Here is a 26,435-nt window from a genome sequence, read left to right as displayed (position 1 = left end):
ATACCCGCCCTTTGACCAACCCATATCCATAGCCTAGACCCCCCCAAGGAAATTGAGAAACGAAAAATTCACTCCCTCACTCCCTCCCTCCTTTCCTTTCCTTCCTTCACAACTCCAGCTCCGCCTCCCCCCTATCCTCCTCCACTCGCCTCCACACCGCACCCACCCTGCTCAACACGCTCCCCCAAACGCTCTCATCCAACTCGCCCGACAAGCCCACAAACGCCCACCTGGCCCCATCCCTCGGCGGCTCCTGCCTCACGCACACCATCCCCTCCGGCAACTCCTGCGTCGTCCCCATCCCCGTCCCCGTCCCGGACGACGTAGCAGCAGCAGCACCGCTCCCCGCTCCCGCCCCCGCTCCCCCTTCCCTCGCATCCACCTCCCACTGCCGCCACGCCAGCCGCTCGACCCGCTTCCCCGCAAACTCGTCCCAAAACGCCAGCCCCGCGATGCGGTGGCTGCGCGGCGCGTAAAAGACGTCGACGCGGACGACGTCGACGGCCGGGCGACCGCCGCCGGCGGCGTGCGGCGCCAGTTCGAGCGCGCGCCAGGAGGGCCCGCCGGTGGAGGAGAGGGTGTGGAAGGAGGGGGAGCCGGCGTGGTGGGTGCAGCCGTCTTGTTTTTCGGGGAAGGTCTTGGACGGTGATTTGGCGGTGGTAGTGAAGCGGAAGCCGATGGCGCCGATGGCGTGGGAGGAGGCTTTGGAGAAGGAGGACAGGGAGAGGGCGTGGTGGTGGTACGAGTGCAGGCTGAGGCGGGCGAGGCGCGGCGGGGCGTCGTTTTCGAGGTCTGCGTTCTCCTCGGCCGCTGCGGACGACGACGACGACGACGCCACGCCGTCGGCGGGAGTGGTCGCCGCCGTCGAGGGCGCCATGGCGAGCGAGGTGAAGGGCTTGACGGTGCGGTTCGGGTTGGGCTCGTCGCCGACCAGGATGCAGTGCAGCTCGTCGCCGCGGGCAAAGGCCTGCGTGAGCCGCGCCGCCGCCGACGAGGGAAAGGCCGTGGGCAGGGCGTCGTTGCGCAGGGGCACGGGCAGGCGGGCCGCCAGGACTTCCGGGTAGGCGTAGTTGGGCCGCTTGAGCTTGGTGCGTTGCGTCTTGAGGCTGAAGTCGGCGTATGCGAGCTCCGGGTGGGAGACGAGGCGGGCGGCCTCCTCCGTGATCAGCGTCATGGCCTGGCGGCAGAGCAGCCGGGCTTCGTTGAGGGCGACGGGGTCGACCGGGATGGGATCGTGCGTCGCGTTCAGCTCCTTGAGGCTGCGGCCTTCGAGGATCAGGGGGTCGTCGATGTCGAATGTGTGCTTGCGCTCCTGGATGTTTGTCGACGTCGAGATGGACGCCAGAGTGGTGGGAGAATCAGGAGCGGAGTCCGAGGCCTTGCGCGTCTTGGTTGGCGACTCGTACAACAGGTCGTGGCCATCGTGCAGCGCGCTGATCCTGGCCACGGGCTTCCTGGCCTGCCATCTGGACGGGTCCTTGAGCACTGTTGTGGTGCAAGTCAGCAAGGAGCAATCTCTCGGAAAACTTGGGGAACGGGGCGCCTACTTCCACCAACCCTCTTCCACAACTTTTTATACGACATGAGCGCGTCGAACAGCTCTGCCGTGTACAGCGAGCACGGCGTGTAGTTCAGCTGCTGCAGCCTCTCCACCCACCCCTTCTCCTTGGCCTCCATCCTCCACTTCCAGGCCTGGAAGCCGCGCAAGCTCTCGTACCGCGTCAGCACCGCCGCCGTCTTCGAGCTGCTCCGCGCCACCATGGACGGGAAGGCGTTGGCCACGGCGACGACCGTGTTCAGCGACCACGGCACCTCGGGCTTCTTGATGTCGCCGCCGCCCGTCCAGTTGACCGAGATGGTCATCTCCGTGTCCTGCATCACTTCAGAGTGGTCCTTGTTGACGGCCTCCTGCGCGCCGATCGAGACGGGCGACGGCCCGACGGCCAGCGCGAGGTCGACCGCCTGCTTGACACGCCGCAGCCGCGACCTGTCGGCCACCTGGATGGAGATGACGGCCGAGAACTCGCCGCCCTCGAGGAAGCCCGAGATGAAGGCGTCGCCGTAGACGTCGGTGAAGTGCTCTGGCGGCATGTCGTCGACCGGGTTGAACACCATGTCCCCGCTGTGCATGTGCGTGTGGCTGGAGGACAGGCAGTTCTCGTTGTTGACTTTGACGCTGACGATGTAGTTGAGTTGCGAGTCGAGCACCTTGTTTTCGTTCACGAACCCAGCAGACGCGTTGCCGTGGATCGTTCCGTATTTGATGGACATGGCCGTCGAGATGTTGAGTGCGTCCATGATGTCGCTGACGTTGTCGATGGCGCGCGTGCTGTACGTCACTGTCTGGTTCGGGGGAGCGCCGTCAATGTCTGGCAACGAGAAAACTGCTGTCTCGACCGAGTCATCCACTTCCATTATGGAGGCTGCGGGAGACGGCATGCCGCGATCCTGTAACGTTTCCATGGTTGGAAGCTCGGCCAAATTCCCGGCATCTGCGGCAGACCTCTTTGGCGCAGGAGTCGGTGTTGACGGCTCACTTCTGCTCTGTGACTTGTTTGCCGGAGGAGGGGTAACTGGAGGCGTCACGATTGAAGGTGTGCCCTTCGCTGGGACTGCAAGCGTCCCATTCTTGATTGCCTTGGGAGCCACAACTTGGGTCGCTGTGGCTGGTGCCTTTGGCTTGATGGTAACGGCGTTCTCTATACGGATCTCCTGAGTGTATGTGTTGAAGCCTTGGCCTGCGCTGCCGTCAGTGAAGAATGATCAAGCCGAGATTGGGGCATACAGGAGGCGAGATGGGTATATGAGAACGGTGGGTGCTCACCAAGGCGCATGGCATTATCATAGGGAGCTGTGAGCGACATGACTGGTCGTGAAAACAAAGGCAAGAAGGGGTGAAATGTCAGTCAAATGATGGAGCGACGACCAAAAAGGAGAGAAGAGTGAAACTGAAAAGAGAATCTGTCCAGAAAGGCGCTCTGAGATCCGTCCCAGGCCTCCTCATATACCACTCCTTGCAAACCAGACGGCTGTTACACCAACCGTAGCGAACAATAACCACCCTCCACCACCAGCACTTGCATGCATAACCCTCAAACGACCCACCCACACCTTAGTCGCCTGAAACCTCACTTCAGCGGCCCACGCACCCTGCCCTGCCCCAAATTAGCATACAAAAAGAGGCACAGTGGACAGCCAGCCAGTCACGCCGAGGCAGACAAGGTTGCCTCTCACTCGCCTACGGTGAGACTCCCCTAAGTGAGGAAGAAGGGCAGCCCTAGGCTAACCCCGTACGACATGCAGCAAGCAAGTGCATCCTACTCCCGGCTCCCTCATCGTATTTCTTTTTTCTTTTCGTCATCTACAGGCTCCGTGTTTGCCTTGGCCGCCCGCAGCAGCAGAAGCCCCGTCCCACGCAAGGCTACAGAGCCCCTGCACGCGCAGCATGTGTGACGGGGATTGAGGCGCTTGTTTCTGCTGCGCCGCAGAGCCGCGCGAGGATGGGATGCGCTGAGTGGACAGCGTTAGATGGGCAGCACTTGTGTAGCCGCTGTGCGAGGGGGACCAACGCCGCACTCGTGCATGTGCTTGCTTGCTGAAGGTAGCCTTGTGAAGCCGTTGCGGTGTTCTGTTCCGGGTATGCCTTGGAAGAAAACATGTTGGCTAAGTAAAACAGACCACAGCGCAATACGGTCTCTAGCTCGAGGCCCGCAGAGCCGCATGTGCCTGGTTAAAGCGAGCGCATGAGGGTGGCGTGCGTGACTGGCTATAATCTGCAAGAATTGAGTAGGTGACATTGGGCGGGGATTTGTGTGGGGACTCTGCAGGGTGCTGGCTGATGTGAGACTATCGGGATCGGAGCCTGACGAGATCAGGAGTGGCTGTCTTTCCACGTACCGGAAGAGGACAGATAGCCGGTACATCAGACCCCATCCGTGACACTGGGGAGGCCAAGCACACTGTTATCAGTGAAGAAACTCGAGGAAATAAAGTTGTCGCGGCAATCAACGACGTGAAGACTGCCAGCGGCTCGCAAGCCAATCGCCAACCGGTAGAAAGATGCCGAGCAATGTTAGGCGCCGGCATTCAATCGAGTGCGGCTGGGATTCGGGTGCGGCGTAGTCCTAGGCGGCGGTTGTTGAGGCGCTGCAAGACTTGGCACGCCTCCAAGCAAGGCTGAGCCGTTACTCAGCTCTTGCGGTACCCCTCCAGATTGCGTCATGGAAGGATGAAGGAGCCTCAATCACGAGGGAGAAAGATGGTCGAGTGATCAGACGTGCCGGCATGTAGATGAAATGGTGGAGATCGCCTTCGGAAGTTGAACAAATGCGGATAATGGTGAAATCGACATTAGAAGAAAGTCAGTGAAAGTTGGCCCCCAAAGGCGATCAAGGCCCCAGTGAAAGAGGATGCAAGCAATCATATTGAATTGGCCTCCACCCAAAGGATCTGTCAATACTATGACCCCTGTGGCGACGAGGGGCTGAGCGAACCCGAGCAGTATGCTATTTCCTATCACCAACAGATGAGGACGGTCAGCCACCCGAGAAAGAAACAGCGATTGAATTGCTGCTGTCAAGTGAAACGATGCTCTAGATGATATCCTCTTTAGTACATCCAGGCCGCCGTCGGGGAATGCTTACCGCGCGCTGGGCCTCCTCAGCCACGCCCTACCTGGGCCCCTCCGCCAAACTGCCCCGCCAGCATCCCACCAAGCGTACCCCTCCTCCTCGCCTCGCCGTCCGCCTGCGCACCGTCACCGGCACCGCCCTCCCTACCCGTGGTGGCGGCCCCGTGCTCCCGCTCCATCCGCTGCCTCAAGCCCTCAAACTCGCGTCTGCCCCCACCGCCCTCGGCCTTCCTCTCGCCAACGACCCAGCCGGGGACCCGCCAGCCGCTCGCTAACGGCAACATCTCATTCCGCCACGCGTATCCCACGCACCAGCCGACCGCCGCGCCGACCGCGGAGCCGGGAAGCGCCGACAGCGCGAGTTGCACCGGCAGCAGGTAGTGCAGCGTCTTCGACGAGAGCGTTACCGACGCGTCGAAACCGCCTGCGCGTCGCTGTTCCTGCTGTCGGTGTCCCACCGCGTTGGCGGCTGTCGCGTCGCTGTTATTGGTGTTGGTGGCTGGTGATGACGGCGCCTTGGTCGTGAGCTTGTATCGGTAGATGCGCGGTATGGATGCGTGGTACTGGGCCAGGATGGCGAAGAGCAGCGGCATCGGCCCTGCAGGCAAGTAGTTCGCGTGGTTGAAGGTGAGCGGCCGCACGACGAGGGCGAGGATGAGCGGGGGGAGTAGCGTCGTGTAGGGAAGCGTGGAGACGATGAAGGACTGCGTGGGAGACGGGCGTGTTAGCATCCAAGTTGGTTGTCCGGGCATCCCGCAATGTATTGTGAAGGAGGTCTTGGAGAATGGCATTCGAGAGGGAGAACTCACGGCGAACTTGCGCGAACCCCAGAGCCGCTCAATGACGCGTAAGTTGTAGAAAGTCATGGCGGCGAAGAGTACCTCAGTGGAATTGGCGAAACAGGCCTGTGCGCTTGCGTGAGCTCTACCTACTTGAACTTGCCATGGGGTCATCACTCTGGTCTACACATGCGTACCTGCCATGTCAGAAGGCGCCAGAACTGGCGGTGCACCCAGAGGTGCGGGACGACTTGGATGTAGAGGAGATACTGCGAGTCGGTTATGCTGGCGAGAAAGGCGGCAGCAACCGTGTAGAAGACGAGGAACTTGGTGACGGGCGCATTGGTGAAACCGGAGGTGAGCATTGTTGCTCGCGCCGAAGCATTGCTGGGGTGTGTGGGAAGCGGGCGGTTGAGAGCTACGTAGCGTGTTGGAGCTGCGATCGTTTGACCGGGGGGGGGGTTCGCAGATCACTGTGCACGTGCGCAACACCAACGCCCCGCCACTGCGGCACAGTGCGTGATGGAAGAAATCGACCTACGACGGCGCTTGGTGTGGGCAGTTGAGGCAAGTGTGCTGTCGTGAATGCAGGTTTAATTGACCTTTTTCCATAGGTAGCTGAAGCAGACATCCGGGTGTAGATACGAATATCAAAGCTGTATGTGTACATACAAATGCATCTAGATACGGGATCCCGCTGCCCATGTGTGTGGGTCAGTTATCTCGTCATCTACTGTGGCGGGGAGCTTGTAAGTAGAGGTGGTCGTATTCCAAAACTCGCAATATTAGTCTATCGTAATTGTCGCTTGGTGCGATCATAAAGAGCACCCAGGAAGCCGCTTTTTCCTTTGCGCAGCAAACTCCGTATCCCAGTCTATAACCATTTTCCCATCCACGCTATTCCCACCAAAACAGAAACAAAACAATAGGGTATAGAAAATAGGAACCCGGTTACGGTCTGCGAACAGTGTGATTGTTCGAGTGCTCCCACCCGAACCACAACCATTACGCCGTGCTTAATCACAGCCCATGTCTGCCCCATGCGGCTTTGCTAAACCCCTCACCGTTGAAGAACAAGTTCCGGCCAAGCGCGTACTTGCCACTGGTACCCGGCCATCGCGGATACTGGCCAGATTGGAACTCAGAAGAGATTGTTGGTGCCTCGCTTGCCGTAGGTGTCGTAAGGTCTTCATCTTCGAACTGCGTCATATCGCTTTTCGTGTCTCTGCCGTCGTCATGAATGACAGTCCCTTCTGCTTGGTCCGAGCCTGCAATGCTTCGAATACCCCTAAGATAACGACATGGGCCCAGCAGAGACGGAGAAGCTGGGCATTGTGAGTGATCACCGAGTAGTCTAGCTCCATTTGCTGGACGATACGGGGATACGTCGAGATCCGAACCGGTTGTCGCGTCCGAAGGGGCATGGATGCTCTCGGAAAATGCTGGTGAGCCTCCGTCTCGTTCGCCGTCAAGGTAGACGCCACGTAGACTATGGGAATTGTTCGAGCTGGATGCTTTGCTCGAGGCACGATCCACGTTGGGGCTCCCCGATGCACGGCGAAGCGTGCGTCTGCGTTGAGCTGGAGAGGAACGGCGGGAATCGCCTTCATCGATAGCGCAGTCTCCTACGTTCGCAGTGGATGCACGCTCTCGGAGATCATGAAGTCGCATGTCCCCAGCAGACATTGTTCGAACAAGTCTGCTGTACCGTTGACTGAGCGGACGGGACAAAGTGAGGCGGACGGCCGTGTCGCGATGTTCGGGAGATGTGGGCGCACTGTCAAAGCCGTCCCTTTGACCTCCAAGCTGAGAAGACGCGGATTCGCCGGCCTCCCCGGTGGACTTGATCCCAGCCGAGTCAGGGCCGGTGCTGAAGTACGACGAGTCGCGCCGGCGAGGCGCAGGGCGATACTTGGCAAGCTCCGCTTCTAGTTCTTGTGCCTGATGCTCGGAGTGCAAGTACATGTCGAGAGCTTCTTTGATGGCAGCGTCGCGCTTCTCAAGCTCGGCAAACACCTCGCCGTTCATTTTCCAGGAGTCCCGCAGCTTCTGTTCGCAAGCATCGTGAGACCCACGGAGCTCCTCGACAAGATCGCGTAGAGCGGTATTCTCCTCCTGCAGGTCGTCTCTTTCTTCCTCGACAACGCTCATGCGTTCGAGCTTTTCCAATGTGTCTTCCAGTTCAGTCGAGAGACGGCGGCTGCGCTCTTCGACCAGAGTGAGTCTCAACTTGAGGTCGAAGTTTTCTTTGCACATCTTGTCCATGCTCGCCTGCTGCTCGCGTGTGCCCTTGGCAGCGACCTGGGTCCGCTGTGTCGAAAGGCCAGTTTGTTGCGAGGTAGCGCTCGAGATGCGGCTCGTCTGAGCGCGCGCTCTACGACGATCCTTCTTCAGCTCCTCGTCGGTGGCGAAGATGTAATCGTCCATTGCTCGCGCGGGCTGTGGATCGGATAGACTTAGCGACCTGGAAGACTGGTCGGTCATTCCGAGGTGGTGGCGTCGTTCGCGAAGCTTCTGGCGAAGGTAGTCTGACTTTGGCTCGGCGGTGATGGGGCTTGAAAGGAGAGGGGAGCGTTTCGGAGTTTGCAGCGCAGCGCGAGGCTCGCGGGTGAAAGGGCGGCCGTGATCCATGCTCAGAGACGGGGTCGGGGGGCAGCTTGGTTGTCGCAGTGCGGAAAGAGCGAGGCGGAGAGGCGACAACGAATTTGAGGTGAGACACGCCTGCAGTTCTGGGCGGTGGGGTCAGCAAGACAGGCACGGGTGCGACGGTGGTTGGACAGGGCGAATGCCGGGCAGCTGCTGCAATGCGCTGCTTTGTTGGACGACTTACAAGGCTGGGGATCACGGCGCAGCGAGGCGGGCGACGGTGGTTGGCCGGGGGGAGCATCCGCGTCGGCATTCCTGACAGCGCGCAGGTGCATGAAGGGGGGGGATGCGTGTACAAAAGAAAAGAAGAGCGGTTGAGGTTCTGCGGGAACTAAAGGGCGAGGGGAACCGTGGTTGCGACCGACGCGGGGCGAAGGGGAATGCCCGATCAGCCGCCCTCGCCAACGCTATACAGGCGATCTTGGGCATCCGCGACGCCGCCTAGTAGCAGGGCGGGAAGTCGCTCGCAAGCACCTCGGACGGCTTGGACGGCTCCATTGCGACGAGAGGGGGTGCGGAGAGCTGGCGCGGCGGTGCGTGCAGATGAGAGAGCGGCGCAGACAAAGACGGGCGGGCGTGGAACGCGGCGGGAACGAGACACAAAGGCTTGTCTTTTGCGAAGGGAGAGAGCAGCGCGGCGACTCTTGCTTTTGAAGAGGAGCGGTCGCAAAAATAATCGCGGTGGGAGCTAAATATTATTTCAGCGGGGCCAGATGCAGATTGTTCAGCTCTCGCCCCTTTCCGGCACTCCACAGCCTCCGCAGAAATCTCCCATGATCGGCCATTTGCTGGACACGGCCCACCCGGTTGCCCGGGCGCCCGCGATTCCCTTCCTCTCGTTCGGATCCACAGGGGACCCGGGAGCTTGCGCGGACTGCCGCTGCCTAGCGCCGTGGCGGCGACGCTGCTCTCCCGACTGCCCGCCATCCATAGTGCCACACCATTGCCTGGCTCGCCCACGATCCATTCGAGCATCCCTCTGCAGCGTCCTCGCAGCCCTCCTTGGAGCCGCCAGGAGCGGAACACCAGCCCTCCCTCCCCCGCGCGCTGCTTACCGCTGCTCCAGCGTCTGAACCACGATGCTACCCCAACCTCGTACCGCATTCCACGTCAGCCGTGCTATGCCTGTCGTGCCACTGCTGGGCCAAAACTCCCAGGACAGAGTTCGGTACCTCTTCTATCCCCATCGTCCAGCAGCGGGCCTCCCGAAAACGGCGCCTCCACGCTCCTCCGCCGCGTCTGGAACGCACCAAGCCCTCGGTGCAGATGTTATACGCAGACACCCCCGCGTCTTGATCCCACCAGAACCCGGCTGGGCTTCCTAGCACCGCTGCAATGTCAGCTTGAGAGTTGTGCGGGGAGCGGCTCCTGCTGACCACGCGAGTGTGCTGACAAGCCAACGAACGGTCGAGAACCGACCACCCTGGCTGATGCAAAACCTGTTGAAACTTGCGACCACCGTCCTGCCAAGTATCGTGGGTTTAGCCTTCCGGATGATCCTTGGGTCGGCCGGCCCGGCCTGCATTAGGCTATCTCGATGAGGAATGCGGAGAATCATTGTGTCTATCTTTACATGCAGCGTGGGGTGTATTATTGGTGCGTCACATCGAAGCTCAAGCTGCATTTCCGACCCTCCCTTCCCATTGTTCCCTCAATTCCTCCATCTCCTTCCAACACGCCCTTCCCAGCTCCTCAAACCCCTCCCTGTCTCCCTCCTTCAGGTCTACAGCACCCCGTCTCCGTCCTTTCCTGCCAGTGGCCTCCCCTACGATGCCACCCCAGCCCCATCCCTCGACTTCAGTGCGCGCCACCCTTTCGTGGCCTGCGCGGTCGGTCGAGCTTCCCCACTTACCCTTCCCTTCCCGCTCTTCTGCGTCATCCAGCATCTCCTGCGAGGCTAGGGCAAGCCAGACCGGAGCAACCGCCGCAGGGTACGGCCGCGTGGGGTGCCAGGGGCTGCCCAGCCAACGCGAGATGTAAGCCGCAAGCATCCACAGGTACGTCATCAACCAGGGGAACGGCAACGGGAAGATGCCCGTCACAACGATTCCCGGATGCGACAGATACATGCGCGGTCTCTTCTCGTCGGAAACGTCGTGTGTGGCCTGGCCATCTGCCGCAATGTATCGCGAGGTCCACGGACGCGTGGACGCGCAGTCGTAGGTCAAAGCAAGAAGGTCGGTCAAGCGCTTCGAGGCTTCGTACGGCTGGTCTGATTTGAGCCCCTGAAAGTCGGCGAGGGAGAACTCGGAGGCATACGCCTCGAGACTCGAGATCCAAACGATGCGGCCGCTAGACGGGCGAGCAGCCGAAAGCAGGGGAGCGCAATAGTGACCCAGGAGGTAATGGCCGAAGACGTTTGCGCAAAAGACCTCGCCAAGCGGCGGCTCTGCAGCGCCACCATCGACGGCCTGTGGCTTGGAGACCAGGCCAATGGCGGCCTTCTTGAAGCCAACGGGCCAGGTGGTGGAGACGACCCAGTCGGTGAGGATCTTGTAGATGGCCCAGGGCCAGTTGACGCCAGTCCACCCGCCTATGCCCGCGTTGAATATGGTAGCGTCCAGCTTCGGGATCGAGCGCTTCAGGCGGCGGGCACACTGTTGCACCGAGGCGATGGAGCACAGGTCGAGGATCTCGGGCTGGACACGGACGCGGGCCTGCAGGATCATGCTGATGCCGGGGATGGACTGGTCGGCCTTGCTCGAGGCCTTCTGGAGGTGAGCCTTCAGCAGGGCGGCGGTATCATCGCACTTGCGGCGGCTTCGCGTGGTGGGGATCAGGACGAGGGAGTGAGACTGCGGACGGGTTTGCAGGAACTCGTCGATCAGGCGGCAGCAGACGGCAAAGCCGATACCGCTGCAGGGCGCGTCAATACAAGGGCCATTGAGTGCATGCGCTGTACACACCTGTTCGCACCAGTCACGAGCACGTAGAAGGCGTCGTCCATGACAGCTGTTGCAACAAAGGGGGAAGGCGAAGCGACCGGGGAATTTTCTGCGCCCGCTCTAGCGCCTAGCGGGTGCCCCACGCTTCACCACCCACACCACCGATTCCACCAATGCTGCCTTGACTCGCCCGCAACCCACTCTGCCCCAACAACATGTCCGCCGTCTCACGCCCCGCGCGCCAATCGGAGGCTGCCCGCGCCGTCCCAGGCGGAGCTGCACACCCCGCAGGCTGCGATATGCAGGCAATCAGCTGCCATTCCTTCTGTTGAAGCTTATCGCCTCGCCCGCTCACCACCGCGCAAACCCCCCCGCTTGGGCCTCACTGCGCTCACCCGTGCTATCGTGTCAAATGCACGCCTACCCAGCGCACACCGCATGTGTCCAGCCAACTTCCCATGCTGTCGGATGGAAACGATGGCTTTGGCGACGATCCTGGCGCCCCATCTTTCATGTCTCGGGTGCCTGGCAAGGAACCCGGCCAGATGTCGATGCTGCCCGAACGCAGAGCGTAGCCGAGCAGCGGAATTCCTTTTTCGTCCGCGTGAACATGTGCGAGCAAGAGACGGGTTCTGCCAACCGAAGCCATGTTCCTGGTCCATTGCCCAAATCACGCTAGGCAGACCCCATATCAACCTCGTTTAGACGATGGGGGTTTTGGTGGCTTGATTCGTGGTGTTGTGCCATGAGTTGGAATGGTACTCTAGTCATGCTGGATTTTAGACTGCTTGGTGTCTCAGTTGGCATTATTGCCGGACAAGCATCTTCCCATCACTCCTCGCGCGTCCGCATAGCATAGGATAGCAAAATAAAATATTGCCCATCACAGGGTTCATTGGCATGAGCACTTCAAGCAGCCGCCTGCCGGCAGGGGACCCCAGAACATCAGAGTTCGATGCCATGCAGGGTGGGAACAACGACATCGGCCATGGAATACGTTCAAGTGGTCACTCACTGGCGCAACCCTTTCACCGTTCCCCTTCACCACCGTGTCACGGGAACGGATTTCGAAACACAAACTCAGCGGTCCTGTATGCGGTGAGCGAGAAGATGTGGTAGAGTAAGGTGAAATCAGGTGGCTGCACGCCTTTTTCTCCCTTACTGCCGGCCGACGTGTCGAATCCCTCCGTGTACTATCACCGACGAGGGGAGATATATCTCGATGACCCGGTCTCCACCAGCACCGGGTCGCAGTCAGAAGGCATGAGTGCATGAATCTGTGTAACATGCCCATCTCGTAATTGTCCAAGTTGCACCCGCTCCCCCTTCCCTGGCCTTCTCCCGCAACGCCGAAAGCTGAATTACATGTCCGAATCAGGGATGGATGGACCCAAAGCCAAAAAGTAAAGGGCGAAAAAGCAAAGAAGAAAACAAACAAGCTAAGATCCATAACGGACAGCAGGGGGAAGTTAGGAATACACCCCGGTTCACCGAGACGTCAAATTCACTTCACCTCCAGTAATTGCCCTTTCTCCTGCGGATCTCCACGGATCCTGACGAAACAGACGACATTAGTTCCGGCTCCTTCCCGCCTGGGTTCGTGTAACAGAAAGCGATGACGCGGGCGGCTGCCTGGGAAGCATCCGCTGTTCCCTCAACGCGCGGCTTGAAACTGTTGACGCCCAAGCCGTTGATCATGTTGTCGCTGCTGCTGCTGCCGCCGTCTGTTTTTGCTGAATTGTTACCTCCGTTGCTGATGTGACTCACGTCGGTTCAATCGAGGTCGGCAGTGATTTAGCTTTTGGGCGAAGGAAACTTTAATTCTGAATTTGGCTTCCGTTACTGACCGTGTCCCGGTAACGCCAGACTAGATTGTATGCACTGCTCCATCCAGTAAACTCCCTCTTTTCTTCCATACGCTTCAGAGTATCTACCGTATCCCAGTCAAAAACAGGTTCTTCTCCTCAGTGGACGATGAGAGATCCCAACCAGCGCCATCTGCTGCTAGGCTATCATCTACAAATCACTCTATTCTTTTTCTGACATAGACAGATGGCAGAGCTCACTGGTTTCTCTCATTGGCCTGGCGTCGTCAACACTGGGCGCAAAACATAGCTTTAGTGAGGAATATCTTTACTTCAACTAGTTGTCTCTCCGGCCCTTTGTGCTTCCAAGACTTCTACGCTGTCGAATCAAGCGCAGCCACGTAGTTCTCTTCCTTGCAAACCAAGTACGTGAAAAGGAAATCACATATTTGTTTTGCTATATTTACGAGCAAATTTGATTTGAGAAAGAAAAAAAGAAACCAAGACAGAGCAAGGGTCCTTCCTTCTCAGCGTGTGACGTTTGAGAATCCTTGGAGTGAGGGTCTCTTGACGTATGCAGACATTTGATGCGCCTTGACTCGCCTCGTCACCTTCGCATTCGGGATCACCAGTGACGCGCGGAGGACGAGAGGCAGTGGCAGTGAGAAAACCCGGGCGGGCGGGGAAGCGAGCAATGCCGGGGGGCAGGATGGCCGATCTTTGATGGCAACAACGATGATGATGATGAATGATGCATGTATTGCGTGCATAGCACCGGCGGTGCATGCGCCTACACATGCATGCACGCACCCATCCATCCATGTTGCTGCCACCATCCAGGCTTCGGCCTTCCGGATGAATGAGGACGACATCCTTTCCTTTGACCGCCCATTTAGAGAAGATGCTGAGTCCAAAGGGAATCGATACCGTCATTCCTGCTTGGTACTGATGCGTTGGCGCGGTAGAATCCATGTTCAACATGATACAGGAGAAGTAGGGCTCGACACTGTGTCGCGATGCGGGGAGCAGAAACAGAACTAGAAGAGGCGGAGAGAGCCGCCGTCCTCCCCGTGTACCACGCTACACACAAACGTCAAGGGAAGGGGTGGGGTGGCAGAGATCGAAAGATGTGTTGAGGAGATGGCTTCTGAAGCCAAAGGGTCAAAGATACCGATTGAACGGACAGGCGGGATCCAGAAGGAAGTTGAAAAGCATTTTGACTCACCACATTGCAGGGACCCGTCGAAGTGTATACTCGACGATGAGCACCTTTCTCTTCCTCCATCTTCTAGAACATGTTCGGTAACCTCCGGCGTCGATCTACATGCTCTCTAGAGTAACGACACAATGTATGTCCTACCCCCGCCATGACCCACCGCAGACCCAGCTTTTCAAACAGTCGGTGAGGGCCAGAAAAGGCAGAATGGAAGGAACAAAAAAGAAAAGATCCGGGAAAGAACAGGGAAAATGGCGCGCTCGGTAGTACACTCCGTTGATCGAAAGGTGAGGGGAGCGGGACGGGGACACGGTACGTACGACGGTGATACAAAGATGCTGCAGGAAGCCTTACGGCAAAGCCGTTTCCGTACCTCCAGTGCCGTGTCTTGCCATCCTTTAGGTCTCCATGCACCTCTGGGTGGAGAGGTGTCGAGGAATGACACCTTCCTAAGAAGCCCAAGAGGGAGGATGAGCAGAGAGCATGTGGTTTTGCGGATGATGGAGGTCAAGCTCTTTTCGTGGCTCGGAACAACCCTCCATCGACGATCTGCTACGATCATCCGCAGATGTTCAATCAGGCAGACGGAACAGCCTGAAGGGGCCGCGGACGGGAAGCTGAAACGGCCGCTGCCGTCAGCCGCCTGCAACTCCCCTCGCCGGTGCGAACCACAACAAGGCAACGGATGCGTGCAGGGCCCATGGATGCATGTGCACATCATGATCATCCACGGGCTCGCCGTCGGTGACAGGATCTGCGGACCGGCACATGAGCACGCAACAAATGAGAAGGGGCGTTCAAAAGAAACATGGCCTCCCATACACAACGCACAAGCGCATGTACATACATAGCAACGGCAACACCAGATCTCCCGCTAGTGGGGGATCCACGCCGAGATCGGCGGGCCGAAGGCTGGTTGCACGGTAGGTGAGCTGGACAACAAGCATGTACTCAGACGCGTGGCGCATGGGCTACAGACCAAGGACTCAGCTTGTCCGTTCCCGGCCCCCCTCCGTTCCCGCGCTCCTGGAGCGATCACAGCCTCGAAGCGGTGTGCGTCTGTAACGTATGTTCATGTATGCGAGACTAACGCGCGCATGGAAAGCGGAAGACGTGTAGCTCGGGGTGCAGCGTGGGACCAGTCCAATGCAAACAGGACAAGGTACGCGCCTGGTTTCCCGGAAGCCGACCCCCGTTGCCCTGGACGCGCCTGAGCACATCGGGACGGGTGGGGGAACCCAGGCGGAGAGGAGGGCACCCTCTCGGGCGAAACATCATGGCCGAACAGGGAAGGACGCAGCTGTGATGATGCTGAAGCCGGCCGCTTTCGAGTGTTCAATGTTGCAGTTCGCCACGATTCCCAATTGCCCCCAGCCACTTCCCGCAGCAGGTCGGAGAGTTGAGAGCGTTGCCAACCCTTGCACGCCACCGCATCCCGCCACCGAATCCTGTCCCCGGCACGGCGCATATTGGCTCCCACTTGGGCAAATGGGGCTAGTTGGACGTTGCCCGTCCTCAGCCCGTTTCCAACAACGGTCGTCGTACTTGGCCGGCCGTTGTGTATGTGATGCGTTAGCTGCTGCTGCTGCACGGCCTAGCCGCGAATGGCCATCTGAGGAGGCGACTAAACCCACCCGCCGTTGGGCCTGCATCAGCCAGCGACCAGGGGAGGGGGCAACGGGGCCCCGGCCGAACGACGATGGCACTGTGCCGGTGGGGTTGTATGCGTGAAGCGGATCGTGTTCTCTCTGCTCTCGAAACGGAGCCGTTTTGTGAGCAGTCGTATTCGTCCGGCCGGTACGGTACCTCTTTCGATCCTCGGGCATTTCTCGCAGCATGTCGGTACCCCTGTATGTCAGTCGCAATGGAGCGCTTCTGGAAAGCGTCAAGGAAGGGGTCAGAGTGGAAAGAGGTTCCGAGACAACAAGGGAGGGGGCTGGTAGGGCTGGCCCATCCCTGCTTTTGCTTTGGTTGCGCTATGTGACATGATATTGGTAGCATGCCTGCCTCCAACGAGTGGGATGGTGCGTCAACGCGGTGTCCAAGACGGAAAGGAGGGGTTCAATGACCAAATATGTGACGCTCGGAGGGGCGCCGCCAACACCATGGGGAAACCAGGCGTAAGGAAATGCGGAAGAGAATTCCATAGGAAATGTGGAGCCAAAGGAAAAACAAAAGAAGCCCAAGGAGAACGCCTCTCAGCCCCAGAACCCGGCCACCCAGGGCCACCCGCCAAAAAAGCGGAGCCTGCCATTCGCCAATGGGAGGCACTTCGGATCGTCATGGTATAGTAGGTAACGCGCTCGCTTCCGGGATGTGAAGTTCGAATGCATCGTGTCGTCGGCCGTGTCTGCCCGTCGGATGGGCGGGCAGATCTACACATGTGCTGCAGCCGGCCTGCCGACTGCTGCCCGCGCTTGGCTGTTCTTGTTGCGGCAGTCGCCTAATGAGCACACACAAAAGTGACGTATCAGCTGCTGCCGTTTGCCTTGTCCCTCGGAGTGCTGCTCACCGCATAGCTCGTCCAGACGGTACTCTCTGCAAACGCGAGGCGGGAAAAGTCAGCAGGGTCACCCGGCCAGCGTGCGATGCAATCATGGGGCTGTACGGGAGATCTGTGGGGTTGCTTGCGTGGCATGGCACCTGCGTGAAGAGACGGCGGAGCGGGTATGCTGCCACTGTGGGATGCAGGGTGGACAATCACTCACATGGCGACCACATTGGCCGGACACCTGCGATGCGTCTCCTGGTACTTGATGCACCACGCCCGGACGGTGAAGCGCAGATGCGAGCACTTGTAGTGGACCTGCGTGTAGTCACACATGATAGGTAAGGGCGGATGGGGGTGGCGAGAGCTGAGTGAGCAAGATCGACCTGTTCCCGGGCGCAAGCCGTTATCGGGGAGCAGCAGGCTGGCCGGGGATGGTGGCCGGGGACCAGAGAGGCGTCCTGGGCAGCGTCTTTCTTCAAGAGGAGAGGCCGGATCCGGCAGTGGCTTCGACGGCGGCAGTAGGCGGATGCGGCGCGAGTGATCCTGGAGGGGCTGACCGGAGGCTCTTGTCTCGACGGATCAATAAAGCACAGTGCAGGACGGGAGGGCTTATGTATGTACGTACAGTGCTGCCGTGGGCCTTGGGTTGCGCTCCACACCGGCGCGGGAGCGGCCGTCGGGGGCTGTCGGATGTCAAAGGATTCGGCCTTCTCGCTGGAAGAGCCGTGGGCTAGCGTGCGGCAGGGAAAGGCCGTCTCAAGCCAGGTAACGGGTAACAGGAAACAGGAACAGGTATCAGGTATCAGGTATTAGGTATCAGGTAGTAGAAAGGGCAAGGAGGTGAAGCGCAGGGCGGCGTGCTGGCGGGCAGCGCGAAGGTACAGGGTATGCGATTTATGACGAAGATGGTGTATGAACCTGGCGAGATGCTGGTAATGGACCTCTTGTGCTAGCGGCAGGTGGGAACCATGCAAGCTTTGAGCTTCCGCAACCCTTGCCGCGGGTGCGTACACCTTACAGGGCACAGGGCTGGAAGGGGCTCGACCTGGGGGATCTGATGTGATGGTCAATGGTGGTCCCGGCTTCAAGGATGACGCTAGTATCCGTTCGATCTTTTCCTACCTCAGGGCCTGGGCCACCGCACTGTCTTGGCCACCCGTGGAAATTTTGATCAGGCCGGCCGATGGCGTGGTTATGCGTAGGGTGAGGCGGTCAGTGCGTTCAGCCTTGTGTCGCTGCAGATACGCCAGTCCAAGTGCTCCGCTGCGCGTGCGTTAAATTCAGGGACGGATGGTGGATGGTGGGGACGCCAGAGCACCCGCAGCGCCCGCCTCGTCGAGCACACGTGTTTTCCAGCTTCCAGAATCCCTCTTGCCGCGTCCAGCAGTATCGCAGAAGCCGGAACACAGCAAACCAAGACGTTGATGGCGTACGGGGAACAGGCCAATCGAGCCGCTGCAGAAAAGGTGGCGCCAAGCACAGGTCAGATTCAGAGCCGGCCGGTTCGCGAAAAGCCCGCCGTGTCACACCCGTGCTAGCTGTTACAGTGGGGGAGGGGTAAGAGGGAGGGGTGGCGGCGGTTTGGGTGCAGATGAGCTGGGAGGGAGGGGGGTGTGGGCTTGGGAGGGAGCGATGGGCTGAATCGATGGTTTGTGCGATGAAGCTAGATGAACAGGCACGGGCGAGAAGTGAGAGAAGTCAAACAAAGGCTATTGGGCATAGGACTGAAGCGGGAAAAGATGCGCGTGTGTGTAAAGTTATGTGTATTTCAAAGCGCCACGCTAACCGTCAGCTTAAAGGCGTCGAGCATCATGGAGCGGGAGAGGCAGCGCTAGCACCCACACCACCTTGCCGGCGGGTGTAGCAAACACGGTCCCCTGGAGGGCTGGAGAGCGGCGAGGTCAAGCAGGTCGGAACGCTGGCGTGAGCCAGCGCTAGGCCATGCTCAGGCGCCGTTTCCCGTTGGCGGATTCATTTAGGGATCAGAACGGATTCCACCCGGGCAGTTCATCCCCCTGGCTGACTCTCTGACGCAGTGCTGCAGGCGATGATTTGCCCCAGGTTCCGAGCAGCGAGTGATTTGCAACTGCTGCGTCAGCAGCCGGGAGGGGACCGGGGTCGGGCCTGGAGCAGGGCAGGCAACTACTGTCTCGGCCGGCAGCAATGGCGGCCGTTACGAAGGATGCGGCTGTGCCTCCGGCAGACGACGGGTGCCAAACAGCCTCAGCCTAGGCGGCGTGCCAAGCGGGTTTTGGGCCATGCCGGGTGCTGCGGATTGGTGCAGGGCCAGAGAGAGCTCCCGCGTGCCGAAGGCCGTGGCAAGTTTCGAGTCAAGGGCGGCCCCTCCCCAGCAGCCCTAGAGCATGGATCTAAGTTTTGCTCCCGGCGGGGCCAGGACGCGGACGGCAAACAGCTGATTTTGACCTTGGGCGGAGGGTCTGGACGACACGGCTCGCGGCATGGGCAGCATGGGCAGCTGGGTGCGGGCTCCGGCGCCGTCTATTCGGCCACTGGCGCACGGAGGCCGGGACGCTCGGGCAGGGGAGCTTGCTGGCTGATGAGGGAAGGGGAGATGAGATGGCGGACCGGCCGGGAGCTGGGGAGCTGGGGGGGGGGGGACTTGGTGCGGGCCGGCCGGGGCTACTGTAGGCACCCGAGCAGCAGCACAAGCACCCGGCCTGACGAGCGTGCGAGGCTGCAAACTGCCGGGCGTTGCAGCTGGCAGCAGAGGGCGCCAGCGCGCTGGATCGCGAGCCCGACACCGGCAGCCGACTGCTGGGGATCGGCTGGCGGTTGATGCCTAAGGAGGCAATCTGATCAGCGCTCCAGCTCGGCTCGCGGCCACTGACGAGGCGCTGGACGGGCGCTCAGGAGCGACGCCGGGACCAGGGCTGTGCGGAAGCGGCCTGCACAGCGCGAGGAACTGGCAGCCGGTCTTGGGCGCTGGCGATCAGCGCAGGCGCGAGTCGGCGGCCTGGCGGGTGGTCGTGTGATGGGTGGGCGGTAGTCCGTACAGGGCGCGGCGGATACGAGCACACGCGGCTTGGAGAAGGTCGCGACAGCGCTGGCGAGTCGCGATGCTCCATGCGCGCGCGCGCCATGCTCTGGACAGGCGTGCGGAAGGCGTCGGGAGCCATCGGCTGGCGTGGAGGGCGCCGTCTGATACGGGTTGGGCGGCCACGAGCAAGGCAGCGATCGCATCTGCCTTCTCCTGAAACCGATCAGATGGCGCATGGCCCCTCGGCTGGCATGGAGGCGTGTCGCGGAGATCCGGTGGTGTAATGAGATGGCGTGGTCGGTGTTGGGCGAGCACTGCGAGGCGATCCATGCGAAGAAGGTTGACGCGCAGGAGCGTTGAACTCAAATTTGGTCCCGCGCGACGCTGAGCCTCGCTCGTCTGCTTCAGGAGACGCGCCGCGTTGCCAGTGCCGTGCCAGTGCCGTGCCTGCGTGCCTGCGTGCCTGCGTGCCTGGTGGCCTGCGTGCCTGCGTGCCTGCGATTCTCGCGCCAGGCTACCTACCAGGCCGCCAGGCTGCCAGGCTGCCAGGCTGCCAGGCTACTACCAGCTCCGGCAGCAAGCCAGCCGAGGCTCGCCCCACGCCGCACGCACGTCCAAGCTCCAACGTCGCTTCGCCTGCGGCTCTCGCTGAAGGCTGTTTCGACGACGATCATCGTTGAGGCTGTGTGCGCCGCCCTCGCCTTCGTGCCCAAGTTCCCCGCAGCGTCGACGCCCCATTCTCGAGGCCCGCCCCGTCGCCCTTCCGCTGCCTTCCTCGCCCTTCCTCGCCCTTCCTCGCCCGCCTCCCTGAGTCCCATCCTTGCTCCAGGGTTGCCTCGGTGCCTCGCCTCCCCCCCGCACCGGCCTCACTGCCAGAAAGCAGCAGCATGGCCGCCAGCCTCAGCGGCGCCACCAGCCACCACGTGCTCCATGCCGGCGTCGAGCCAATCGTCTCGGAAGCGTGATTGGGAACCGTCATGATGGTATCCCACCGGACCTCTCTGCCTGACTCGGCGCGCCGGTTTTCTGCTGTCTATCTGACGCCAGCCTTGTTGTGATGCGCATGTTTCAGCCAAGCGCTCGAGCAAAATGGTGGCGCTGCTCTCGTCGCCCCTCGCCGCGAACCCGTGGCCTTACGCCGGATGAGGCAGGTCAGAGGAAGGGAGCAAGAAGCAATGGAAGGCGTCACGTCAAAATGCGGCGATTGCCAGCCTGTTTGGCAGCCCGAGGCTTCGCGTTTCGTCGGAGATAGATTGGGCCACGGTGCTGTCGCAAAGCCCGGCAGCTGGCACGCACGAGCCGCCTTGTCGACGATTCCCTCCTCCGAACAGCTGGCGGTTGTGCTGGCTGGCTGGAGCGGCAGAGCTTCGGGCAAGGACGTTTGCACTGTATCGGACTGGACTGAACCTTGCTCCACCCCCGAACACGGGGAAGCTTGCTCCCGCCGGTCCGCCAGCTGCAAGCTAAATTCAACCAGCCGGGGTATATTGCTGTTGGGCACTGCTGCCCCCTCCAACAAGAGCACTGGCCAGGGGCGGCGTAAGCATTGCTGTTCCAATCAGCACCCCTTCTCGTCTCTCTATTTCGCCACGAAACCATGCCCCTCTCCAGCTCTCCACTTTCTGCAGGTGTCAGCCCATCCGCAATCCCACACACCGCCAGATGCATTTTTTTTCTTTATCTCTCCGTGGTCGGGTCAGCAGACCGTTTGACGGGACAGCCGGGTGCCCGCCTCGGGTTGGCTTCCTTGGGCCTTCCGGACCCGCGTAAGCTTTTCGGATGCTACAATCTTATCCACCACCCAGAGTGAACATGCTCAATCAAGCAATCCGAGCGGGTTTCGTGCTCAAACATCAGTCTCGAGTCATTGCACGTTCTGCCTTGTTTAGATTTAATTTAGATTTGATATTTTTTTGGAAGTTACAAGAGAAGAGCTACATGTTGAGGGAGAAAAAAAAACTAAAGTGAGGTATCTGCGAATAATAAATGTCCTGTAGATGATCCATCCAAGAGACCAACAACACCTCGCAAAACCCGCTGCCGCATTTACCGCCCAAAGAAACACCGTGAACTAGTAGAAAAATGCCGATGATGCGAACCATAGTGCAATGCTCATCATCATGACCGCGTTAAACAACCATGTGTACACCGTCTGCCTCTAACCCGCGCATCGTCTCTCGAATTTTTGGAACCTTTTTTGTTTTTTGTTTTTACCGGTGCGAGGCGCCTAGAAGTCCTCGCCGTTCTCATCGGTGTCTAGCCAGCCACGGCACATCTCGACGGCGCGGCTCCACTTCTTGAACATCTTGGCGCTCTCATCCTTGCTGATGTTGGGCTCGAAGATGACACGGTCCTTCTGGTTGATGTCCTTCAGCTCGTCAAACTCCTTCCAGATGTCGACGGCGAAGCCTGCTGCGATGGCTGCGCCAAGAGCAGTCGTCTCGCGCATCGAAGGCCGGTTGACGGAGATGCCGATGATGTTGGCTTGAGTCTGTCAAGGCTGGGTCAGTCACTGATCAAATCATACGGAGCCGATTCCTTGGACTTACCTGCATGCAGAGCTCAGACTTGCTCATACCACCATCCACGGCCAACTCCTCGAGCTTGTGGCCGCTGTCCTTCTCCATGGCATCGAGAATGGCCTTGGTCTGGAAGCAAGTCGCCTCGAGAGTGGCTCTGGCAATGTGGCCACGCTGGGTGTGCTGAGTGATGCCGAAGATGGTTCCCTTCGCATCGTCGATCCAGTAGGGCGCGAACAGACCGGAGAAGGCGGTGACGAAGACGGTGCCGCCGTTGTTTTCCACGCTCGCTGCCAGCTCGCCGACCTTGTCCGAGTCACGGATGAAGCCCAAGTTGTTCATAAGGAACTTCACACCAGAACCGGCCACGGCAATGCTGCCCTCGAGCGCGTAGACGGGCTTCTTCGCACGGCCGAAGTCGTACGCGACGGTAGCCAGCAGGCCGTGTTTCGAGATGACGGGGGTCTCGCCGACGTTGTACAGCAAGAAGCAGCCGGTACCGTAGGTGTTCTTCGCGCTGCCCGGATTGAAGCCCTGCTGGCCGACGAGCGCGGCCGACTGGTCACCCAGGCAGCCGGCAATCTTGACGCCCTTGAGCGGGCCGTCTCTAAGGCAGCCGAAGGCTGTTGCGCAGGACGAGGGGACAATCTTGGGGACGTGGAGCTTGCTTCTCTCGAGCTCGAAGAAGTCGAAGAGCATGTCGTCGTACTCGCGCGTCCACAGGTTCATGAACATAGTACGAGAGGCATTGGTGGCATCAGTCACAAACACGTTGTTCTCCTTACCGCCGTTCAGGTTGTACAGCAGCCACGTGTCGACGGTGCCGAAGGCGAGCTTGCCTGCGTCGTAGGCCTGCTTCACGGCGGGCACGTTGCGGACCAGCCAGACGAGCTTGACCGCCGAAGGGTAGGTCGACAGCGGCAGGCCGCAAAGCTCGGGCAGCGCCTCGGAGCCCTCCTTCTGCTTGAACTCACGCACCAGGTTCTTGACACGGGTGTCGGGCCAGGCGATGGCGTTGTGCAGGGGCTCGCCGGTCTCAGCATCCCACACCAGAACCGTCTCTCTCTGGTTGGTAATCCCAACCGCCTTGATGTCCTCGATACTGTGTCCCAACTTCACAAATTTCTTGGTCGCCTCGTCGATGCACTCCTTTACGGTCTGCACGAGCTCCCACGGGTCGTGCTCGTGCCACCTGCATGAACGATCACATGTCAGCGCTCAGTCCCCCTGACGGCCCCACAAAAGAACCTCGCTCCAAAGATTCTCCGCGCTTCGAAGGAAAAAAAAAGTTGGAGAAGGCTGCCGAAACGGGAAAAAAGGATTGACTCACCCAGACTCCGGGTATTTTTGCGTGAACTCGATCTGGTGCATCGCGACCGGGTTGCCGGTGCCGTCGAAGATGATGAAACGCGAGCTCGTAGTGCCCTGGTCGATGGAACCAATGAAGAACTTCTCCATGCGCTTCTCGTAGCTCTCGCTGCGCGGCAGGCGCATGCTGCCGCGTCGTGCCTTGATCTGGGTACCGGCCATGTCCATGGGCGGGCTTTCGCCCTCGGCGGTGGTGGGCAGATCCTTGTCGGAGACGACGGCGGCAGCCATTGTTGCTGTTGTGTGTGTGGTGGGCGTGAAGGGAGAAATGATGGGGGCCTGCGTGGGGGTGCAGAGGAGTTGTGACAAGTCCGCAGCGCTGGAGGGAGGGCGCGGCGGGAGGAGGGCGGCTTTAAGGTGGGAGGCTCGTGATAGGGAGAAGTTATTCCGAGGCACGCGGTGTGTGGCGGCTAAGGTGTGCGTGAGACGGAAAAATAGGAAGCAGTGTTGGGGGTGGGCGTGCAGGAGCGGGCGATGTCGGAGGCGGCGCAGGGAGGCGGAGGGTGCGGAGGGTGCGGACGCCGGGTATCTGGATTGGGAGGGGAGAGGGTATACGGGACGATGGAGGAGAAGAAAGTGCGGGCGGAGCGGCGGCCTTTTCAGTGCCAGAGGAGGGAGACAGGAGGAAATTGGGAGAGCCAGCGCGGCGTGGTCAGCAAGAAAAAAAGGCACAGGGCCGGTGGGTTGTGCGTCAGCCGCTGGCGGCGATGCGTTGCTATGATGTTAGGCCCAGGCGCGTCTCCAGCGGGGCTCCCAGCTGAGCTGCGCTTGGCTCGGGGTTGCGGGGCGCGGAAAATGAGGGGCGAAAGGAAATCTCATTGCACGGCCGCCGCCGCACGTGAACACCAAGTGCGCGGCCCTCTTGGGCTTGATACCACAGCCCCGGCCAGCCCGCCACCCGGCTCGCGGGCCCCTGGACGCCTCGGAGCTGCCATACGCGCCATTGCTCGAGCAGCCCCCGGCGCGCGCAGGAGGCTCGGCGCTGTCTGCCACGCCGCCGCGGCCGCCCTAGCGACACCGCGTACCGGCCGCCGCGCAGCGCCTACCCGGTGGGGCTCGAGCTGTGGCAGGTTTGCCGACGATCCAGGCACGCGGAGCGGCGGGCTGCGGATGTGAACCGCGCAGCTCCCGGCCCATAAAAAACCAAGCATGCGGACAGAAAAACGGGTCTGGAAGATGAGCAGAAACGCAGGTGTCATTATTAGAAATTTCGCCGAAGGGCGAGAAGCTGCCAAACTATCGAAAACTCGCCAAACTGCATGTCCGTTGTGCGCCCGCCGCTTCCAGATCGCGCTCCCCAACCGCGCCCGCCCCGTCCCCATCCCACTGCTCCATGCGGCTCCCAACGACACGTTGCGCCGCACCCCTGCCCCACGATATCGGCCCTCTCGTACCCGCCACGCAGAGCCCAGCGCGGGCCTCCGCATTGCCTAAAAATTGCGCCAAGACGCCCAGAACACCCTGTGACAGCTAAGCAGCGTCTCCCAACAGCCCATCACCGTCCACTCACAATCCCGATTTGATCTCGGGGTCTCCGCCAGGGATGCGCGCGCTCTCGTCCCCCTCCTCGCGGGCCACCACGGCCGCCCTCCGTGCCTCCTCCTCCTTCTCCAACGCCTCCTCCGCACCCTCCCTGAGCTGCATCACGCGATCAACAGGGTTGGGCAGCTTGCCGACGTTCTCCACTATCTGGCCCCTGCCAATGAGACTGACCACAATGCTGGCGCCGACGATGAAGGTCAGCACGAACCGATACGTGCCATACCACGGTGGCGTCCACCCGCGGACCGTCGCGCGCGTATCCGCATAGTACAGGAAGTTGAACGCCATGAACTGTGCAATCAACGCGTACTCGACCGGGAGAAGGATCGTCGGCCACGCGACCGCGGGTGCCGCAACACCAATGGCATATCGTCGGTAGCCCTGGTAGCCCCCGTACCCGGCCCATTCAAGCCCCCAATGGATCGCTCCGAGAAAGGAGATGATCTGTCTCGGGCATCAGTGTCTTGTCTCGGAGAAGAACAGGAGATTACCTACCACCGCGCCGTAGCCAACCTGCAGCGGCTCGAGGACATGCAGAAGCACCTCTGCAGTGTGTTGCGACAAGAATGTGTCGGCGCCCGCTGCCGCATGGTTGACTTCGTAAGCACATGCGACGGTGGACAGGGAGGTCCCCAGGTAAGGCAGGACGCCCGCCAAGCCAAGAACGTATGCCTGGCGCGGGACTTCGGTGAGGGAGAAGGTGTCTTTGATGGTTTCCTGCAACGTGTCGGCCAATGCCCCTATATATAGAGTTCTCTTGGTGTTGCTGTACGTACCACATCCTGCTTGATGCCCTTCATCATGTCTTGTTCCTTCTCTGGCTCGGGCGTGCCGACCTCGCCGAAGATTGGATGGATTGACGATGTCGTCGACACCAGCTCGGGTTCGGGCTCGAGCTTCTTGTGGGCGACGTCTTGCTCTGCCTTTTTGTCCACCTTGTCCCATTGGGTTGATGCATACCGCTGGCGCTGCAACAGGGGTGCCGATGGCGGTTTCCAGGTCGCAGCCGCTGCGCCGTGCGGCCGCTTGGTGTTGCTCAGCGTGCATAGCCTAGAGGCGAGGGGAGACTTGTTGGCGGCAGCATTGAGCGGCATGCGCGCGGTGACGGGGGTCAGCGAGCGCAGCACAGCGCGCGAGGCGGGGAATCGCAGCATTGTGAATGGCGGATTGCTGTAGGCCAACCAAGTGGTGGCGGGTAGGGGGGTGTTCACGGGAAGGATGGTCACGGCGGTCAGTGGGCAGACAACAGCGACGGGAGTGAGGCGTAGTTCCTTCGCGCAACGGTGAGAAGGAAGCAGCGTCTTACACGGCCCGCGACGAGCAGGGCCAAGTTGGATACCTAAGTCTGACGTTACCAGGCTGCATCCGCAGAATGCGGAGGTGGGAAGGGGGTCATAGCTCCGCAGGACTACGTCATGGCCCGCGAATGCGCACAATCCGGCTGCCGGCAGGGGGGAAAGCGCCGAGGATCACAGAACCCCAGCGTCAGTCAAGCTTTGCGCTCTTCCAGCGGTTCGGCTCCACATCTGTTGCGATCCTGATTACTTGGCCCAAGG

The 26,435-nt window shown here is 60.4% G+C and overlaps 6 protein-coding genes across 6 annotated transcripts; all 6 read right to left on the bottom strand.

The window, feature by feature from the left end:
• Nucleotides 1-106: 106 nt before the first annotated feature.
• On the bottom strand, nt 107-2,864 carry BKCO1_100066 (uncharacterized protein; the record flags this gene model as incomplete). Its single annotated transcript, XM_020270081.1, has 3 exons — nt 107-1,485; nt 1,548-2,738; nt 2,786-2,864. The coding sequence occupies 3 exons, from the start codon at nt 2,862-2,864 to the stop codon at nt 107-109; spliced, it is 2,649 nt and encodes an 882-aa protein (XP_020135564.1).
• A 1,795-nt stretch (nt 2,865-4,659) lies between these two features.
• BKCO1_100065 (uba domain-containing protein ucp14) lies at nt 4,660-5,774 on the bottom strand (the record flags this gene model as incomplete). The annotated part of the gene is made up of 3 exons (XM_020270070.1): nt 4,660-5,334; nt 5,440-5,535; nt 5,607-5,774. The coding sequence occupies 3 exons, from the start codon at nt 5,772-5,774 to the stop codon at nt 4,660-4,662; spliced, it is 939 nt and encodes a 312-aa protein (XP_020135565.1).
• Nucleotides 5,775-6,429: 655 nt separating this feature from the next.
• Nucleotides 6,430-8,040, bottom strand: BKCO1_100064 (spindle associated; the record flags this gene model as incomplete). Its single annotated transcript, XM_020270059.1, has 1 exon — nt 6,430-8,040. The coding sequence occupies one exon, from the start codon at nt 8,038-8,040 to the stop codon at nt 6,430-6,432; it is 1,611 nt and encodes a 536-aa protein (XP_020135566.1).
• A 1,628-nt stretch (nt 8,041-9,668) lies between these two features.
• BKCO1_100063 (3-ketosteroid reductase) lies at nt 9,669-11,002 on the bottom strand (the record flags this gene model as incomplete). The annotated part of the gene is made up of 2 exons (XM_020270048.1): nt 9,669-10,911; nt 10,962-11,002. 2 exons carry the CDS (start codon nt 11,000-11,002, stop codon nt 9,669-9,671), a joined length of 1,284 nt encoding a protein of 427 aa, XP_020135567.1.
• Nucleotides 11,003-21,677: 10,675 nt separating this feature from the next.
• BKCO1_100062 (glycerol kinase) lies at nt 21,678-23,568 on the bottom strand (the record flags this gene model as incomplete). The annotated part of the gene is made up of 3 exons (XM_020270037.1): nt 21,678-21,941; nt 22,000-23,161; nt 23,300-23,568. 3 exons carry the CDS (start codon nt 23,566-23,568, stop codon nt 21,678-21,680), a joined length of 1,695 nt encoding a protein of 564 aa, XP_020135568.1.
• Nucleotides 23,569-24,843: 1,275 nt separating this feature from the next.
• On the bottom strand, nt 24,844-26,033 carry BKCO1_100061 (mitochondrial inner membrane protein 1; the record flags this gene model as incomplete). Its single annotated transcript, XM_020270026.1, has 3 exons — nt 24,844-25,323; nt 25,375-25,596; nt 25,656-26,033. The coding sequence occupies 3 exons, from the start codon at nt 26,031-26,033 to the stop codon at nt 24,844-24,846; spliced, it is 1,080 nt and encodes a 359-aa protein (XP_020135569.1).
• Between the last annotated feature and the right edge of the window lie 402 nt (nt 26,034-26,435).

Source organism: Diplodia corticola, assembly GCF_001883845.1.
Source record: "Diplodia corticola strain CBS 112549 chromosome Unknown scaffold1, whole genome shotgun sequence".
Classification (NCBI taxonomy): Eukaryota; Fungi; Ascomycota; class Dothideomycetes; order Botryosphaeriales; family Botryosphaeriaceae; genus Diplodia; species Diplodia corticola.
The sequence above is the reverse complement of the archived record's forward strand: the minus strand, read 5'-3'. Positions and strand labels throughout refer to the sequence as shown.